This window comes from Leucoraja erinacea, chromosome 34, assembly GCF_028641065.1.
Source record: "Leucoraja erinacea ecotype New England chromosome 34, Leri_hhj_1, whole genome shotgun sequence".
Lineage (NCBI taxonomy): Eukaryota > Metazoa > Chordata > Chondrichthyes > Rajiformes > Rajidae > Leucoraja > Leucoraja erinaceus.
In genome coordinates, this window is record NC_073410.1 from 5,055,283 (window position 1) to 5,061,282 (window position 6,000).

At 43.1% G+C, this 6,000-nt stretch overlaps 1 protein-coding gene across 2 annotated transcripts in view; it reads right to left on the bottom strand.

The window, feature by feature from the left end:
• Nucleotides 1-5,261, bottom strand: part of chuk (component of inhibitor of nuclear factor kappa B kinase complex) — a 43,397-nt gene extending 38,136 nt beyond the window's left edge. The window contains exons 1-4 of one of the 2 annotated variants that reach the window (XM_055661703.1): nt 5,115-5,131; nt 4,015-4,153; nt 2,926-3,051; nt 287-381 (exon numbers count right to left, since the gene is read on the bottom strand). In XM_055661703.1, coding sequence (XP_055517678.1) covers nt 287-381; nt 2,926-3,030 — 200 coding nt within the window. In that variant the 5' untranslated portion in view covers nt 3,031-3,051; nt 4,015-4,153; nt 5,115-5,131. Of the gene's footprint in view, nt 1-286; nt 382-2,925; nt 3,052-4,014; nt 4,154-5,114 lie in introns of both variants that reach the window. The other variant, XM_055661702.1, reaches the window with a different exon arrangement.
• Between the last annotated feature and the right edge of the window lie 739 nt (nt 5,262-6,000).

A 6,000-nucleotide genomic window follows, 5' to 3' on the forward strand; every position in this document is an offset into this window, starting at 1 on the left:
AACTATGAATTTCCTCTAAGTTCCACCTAACCTAAAGGATCAGGTATTTTCAGCTTGCACACTGTCCTTATCCCCAGGTAACAAAAAATTGAGCACATTGTTCCCTCACAACCTCTACCTGCAAAGATTTTCCTAAAAATCGTTAGTCAATGGTTTGTGCTGTACTGTATACAAATAGCTGGATACAAAATGGATTATCTGTGATGGCAAAAATGTTGTGAAATTTTTAAGCCAAGGTCCACTGCATCACTAAAGAAACTCCAGAGGTCTCTGAAAATATACTCACTTTTTCATGATTTGAATCTCATGGCACCACCTCTCCTTGTTTCTTGCACTCAACTCCACACGACAGGCTTTAACTGCAATCCTTTCCCCAGTGCTCTGGAACAGAGATGTCGATTTAGATGTTCATTACATAGTAAATCAAAAGGTATTTAGTTAAAGTTGTTGACAAAATTAATGACGGATCACAAATCTCAACAAACACAGTTACACTTGTTTCACTTAGTTCATTTGAAACTGGCTTGCAAATCATGTCAACTGATGTCAAATAAACATCTGATTAAATTATAAACTATAAAGTCTGTCAAATACACTCCAATGTTGATTATTTGTAATGAAACCTTAAAGATGCAATGTAGCTGCCAAATTCAGTCAATTTACGAATAAACATTGATCATTTTATCTTGAACCAACAGAAAGAGACCTCTTTCAATTTCTACAATGCATTTGGCATATCATGCACTTCATTGTTGAAATACAAATCCAATAATAACAGAATTCAATGTGCATTAGCAACTATATTGCAAAGAACAATTTTTTACTCTACCATCTTTCTGCAAAAGGCCATAAATAAGGTAATTAAAAACTCCTAAACTTGGGCTGATACAGAGTGAATTTAAAACCTATTAAAACTTTGATGACTATGGTATGAGTACCTGTAACTGAGGTATGCGAATGGTAATGAATGATAAAAGAGAGCGAAGCAAGCAAATGAGGCTGAATTATGAAAAAAAAATAATGTAACATGGGAAAGATTAAGCACAAAGAAAGCTTAAGAAATTACAGACATAAGTGGCCAACAACATGCAAGGATTTTAATAGGAGAATTAAATTTTAAACTAGATCAATTAAGGAAACGTTATGTCATGTTAATGAAGCGATTGGGAACCTTTGATGCGGTCCAGTCTAAAGGTGACAATGCACATACTGGTTTTGGTAGCAGACAAGCCGAGGCAATGAGAACCATTACTGAATGTCAGCAAGATAAAAGGATTAACAGGTTTTTCATCTAACAATCACAAAATAACACATCAGAGAAGATGGAATCAGGTTTATCAGTGGAAACCCTCACTTTTTTAGAAATATAGTGCCCTTCATAATGCTTGGGACAAAGACCCATCATTTATTTATTTGCCTCTGTATTCCGCAAGTTGAGATTTGTAATCGAAAAATGTCACATGTGGTTAAAGTGCACATAGTCAGGTTTTAATAAAGGCCACTTGTTTGCATTTTGGTTTCACCATGTAGAATTTACAGCAGTGTTTATACATAGTCTCCCCATTTCAGGGCACCACAATGTTTGGCACACAACAAAGTCATGTAAATGAAAGTAATCATGTTTAGTATTTTGTTGCATATCCTTTACATGCAACGACTGCTTGAAGTCTGCGATTCATGGACATAACCAGTTGCAGGCTGTGTCCTCTGATGATGCTCTGGCAGGCCTGTATTGCAGCCATCTTTCGCAAGAATGATCCCAAACATACTGCTGAAGCAACAAGGGCATTTTTCAAAGCTAAAAAAAAGTCAATTCTTGAGTGGCCAAGTCAATTACCCGATCTGAACCCAATTGAGCGTGCCTTTTATATGCTGAAGTGAAAACTGAAGGAGACTATTACAAATCTCAAATTGTGGAGTACAGAGGCAAATAAATAAATTATGGTTCTTTGTCCCAAACATTATGGAAGGGCACTGTAGCTGGGCGCACACTGTACAATAGACACAAGGAACTACAGATGCTGGTTTACAAAAAATATAAGGCACTGGAGCAACTTAGCAGGACAGGCGACATTGCTGAAAGACATGGACAGGTGACGTTTCAGGTTGTGACCCTTCATAAAGCTATAACACAACAACACCCTTGCTTTAAAGGATAGGTGATTAAAATATATCTCAACCCAAAGCTAAAAAGGTTACAATTTCTCCCGGAAAATGTGGAAAACTCCCTCTCCTAATTAACACTCCATTTTTTTAATTGCTTTGAAATGTAATCAATAACTAAAAACTGAATTTCACAACCATGAGGAGCTTCCCTTGACATCACTCCATCAATTGTATTATCAAGGAGCCCTGGTAAAATTGAAGTCATGGAAATCAAGCAAGAAACTGATGGAGAATGGCTGCAGAAGAGCAATGACTTCCCAGCGAGAAAAAACCCTCAGGGCTTGCGTGTCAACCGTCTTTCTGTCAGTTCCATACATTGGGCACTTTATTTTTCTCTCTCAGAAATAATTTCAATTTAAAATTATTCGAGCTTTGCATTGCTCAGAATAGCTTGCTGGTAGCTGCCCAATCAGCTTAAGTACATGACATAGATATATTGAAAGAATCATCGCTTCGCAAGTTTGATCACAACATTACTGATCTAAATTACAAAGATTTCTGTCACACAGATACTGGGGAGAAGAGAAAGAAAAGCAACACAAACTGGAATGTAAAAACAGGAGATTTCAAATTTTCTCATGACGAACATCTATAGAAGGAATAAAATCTAGAACAATAAAGGCCGAGGAGAAATTAGTCCCCTGAAATTGCATATTAACAGTTGGTCAAAGAAACTGAAAGAAGGAGGTTTTTGTATGTCTCGTGCTTGTTTTATTAAAATATGCCAGAAAGGTTAGACTAACTGTATATAGAATGTACCTTATGTTCGTACATATAGACATGTCCAAAGCCCCCTGCTCCAAGGCGTTCCTTTAGATCCCAAGGCCCACTTGTCGGAACCTGCCTAAAGGGGGGCTTCTCCATTCTCGGTCAGAATCTTCAACACTGAAATTACAAAAATACCAACTTATCATTGAAGCCATATGAGAAATTTAAATCACAAATAAAACAACCAAAATAAATTGAAACACTGCACAATACAGTTTCTACTTCAACCTCTCTTTCTCAACTGCATTTCTAACAGTAAATGGCAAAGATTAAGGCTGCAAGTGAGAATAGCAGTGGAACTTTAACTCAAGTCAGGGGGAAAATAAAATCATGATCCACAGAATTGTGGTCTTCAAACAGCCCACATGTATTGGTGGTTTTCCCCTATGCAGTGAATATTCATTTCCAAGCAAAAGTAAGAGAAAGATCTTGAGTTCACTTATGGAAAAATGTTTGGCTACTGAGTAAAAGCATGGGAGGAAACAGGCACAGGTGGAAATTAGGTATTTTGCCCTGAATAATTAACATATTTTTCCAGAGATGCTCTCTGACCTGTTGAGTTACTCCAGCTTTTTGTGTCTATCTTCTATCTTTTAAAAGTATCTGCTGTTTTGCACACCATTTATTTACTGATACAAAGTACAATAACAGAGTTAAGAGCTGGTGGAAGCAGCACCAGGAAGAGAGCGTGAAAGAGGTGATTGGTTCAGGAAGACAGACAGAAATGCTGGAGAAACTCAGCAGGAAAGGCAGCATCTCTGGAGAGAAGGAATGGGTGACACTTCAGGTCAAGACCCTTCTTCTGACTGAGAGTCAGGGGAGAGGAAAACTGGAGATATGGAAGGGATGGTGATCAAGGAAATGTACAATGGTTCATTATTGGCTGAAAGGAAGGTATCAACGAAGCATGCAAAGAGTAGAATTAATCAGGAGGATAGTGCTGGTATTGAACCCAGAACACTGACGGTTAGCCTGAAGGAGGACATGCAAACTCCACACACACAGATCAAAACAGATGATGATCAAGGAAATGTAGAATCGTTCATTGGTTGCTGTGGGGAAGGTGACAACCTGGCGTACAATCAGTAAAGACATTTAAGGTCGAGATCTTGACTCGAAACGTCACCCATTCCTTCTCTCCAGAGATGCTGCCTGTCCAGCTGAGTTACTCCAGCTTTTTGCGTCTATCTTCGGTTTAAACCAGCATCTGCAGTTCCTTCTGAAACAATCAGTTAAATTAACCAGGGGGGCAGTTGAACTAGTTAGATAATTAGGATGGGGAAGGGACAGAATGGGAAAGCCAGGGTTACTGAGGGATCGGCCTGAAGGAGGACATGCAAACTCCACACAGACAGCACCCCCAAGCTGGGATTGAACCCGGGACCCTGCGGCCTGAAGGAGGCCAAGCAAACTCCACAAAGACAGCACCCCCAGGCTGGGATTGAACCCGGGACCCTGAAGGAGGACAAGCAAACTCCACACAGACAGCACCCCCAGGCTGGGATTGAACCCGGGACCCTGAAGGAGGACAAGCAAACTCCACACAGACAGCACCCCCAGGCTGGGATTGAACCCGGGACCCTGAAGCCTGGGAGGACAAGCAAACTCCACACAGACAGCACCCCCAGGCTGGGATTGAACCCGGGACCCTGAAGGAGGACAAGCAAACTCCACACAGACAGCACCCCCAGGCTGGGATTGAACCCGGGACCCTGAAGGAGGACAAGCAAACTCCACACAGACAGCACCCCCAGGCTGGGATTGAACCCGGGACCCTGAAGGAGTACATGTAAACTCCACAAACTCCACAGACAGCACCCCCAGGCTGGGATTGAACCCGGGACCCTGAAGGAGGACAAGCAAACTCCACACAGACAGCACCCCCCGGCTGGGATTGAAGGACCCTGGGACATGCAAACTCCACACAGACAGCACCCCCCAGGCTGGGATTGAACCCGGGACCCTATAGGGAGGACCCCCGGGCTGTAAACTCCACAAAGACAGCACCCCCACAGGCACCCCCCGGGCTGGGAACCCGGGATTGAACCCGGGACCCTGGCGGATCGGCCTGGAGCCGCGGGTGGTGTGCGGGGCGGGGAGGTGAGCGCCGGCGGGGTCACGGTGGGGCGTTGGGGCGGAGTGGGGGGGGGGGAGAGCCGGGCCGGGCCTAACCGACCTACCGTGAGGGGGGGCCTGGGCCTGGGCCTACCGCCACTGCCGTCGTCACCGCATCCCGTCCCGTCCACAACCGGCTCCCGCGCATGCGTCAGCGCCCGACCCAGGCATGCTGGGAGTTGGAGTCCATTCCACTGCGCCTGCGCGTTCACCCTTCAGTGAAACAATGCGTTTCGAGATGTGCATTGTCTTCACTTTGTATCTTTTGTTGTTGTACTTCGTCTGCACTTTGTACGTCAAGTCAAGTCACATTTATTTATATAGCACATTTAAAAAACAACTCTCGTTGGCCAAAGTGCTTTAAATATGTTATAAGAATAGTACAACAAAAACAGACTACATTCCATATAACCATATAACCATATAACAATTACAGCACGGAAACAGGCCATCTCGGCCCTACAAGTCCATGCCGAACAAATTTTTTTCCCTTAGTCCCACCTGCCTGCACTCGTACCATAACCCTCCATTCCCTTCTCATCCATATGCCTATCCAATTTATTTTTAAATGATACATCAATGAACCTGCCTCCACCACTTCTACTGGGAGCTCATTCTCAGGGTAACCAATTTGTTTGGAAAGATATAGGCTATTAGTATATAAGTTATAATGTTATTTGATCCACATTTCATACCAGTTGGTGACGGTAATGCACTAAAAAGTTGTTTGCCAACCGCCAAAAAAAAACGACATAGAAGAAGAACAGACTACATCATGCAGCCTTCACTCAGTGGACGTCGGGAAAGGCTTGGGAGTATAGATAAGTCTTTAGTCTTGACTTAAAAGAGTCGATGGAGGGGGCAGTTCTGATGGGAAAGGGGATGTTGTTCCACAGCCTGGGTGCTGCAACCGCAAAGGCGCGGTGGTCCCTGAGCTTATGCGTAGACAGT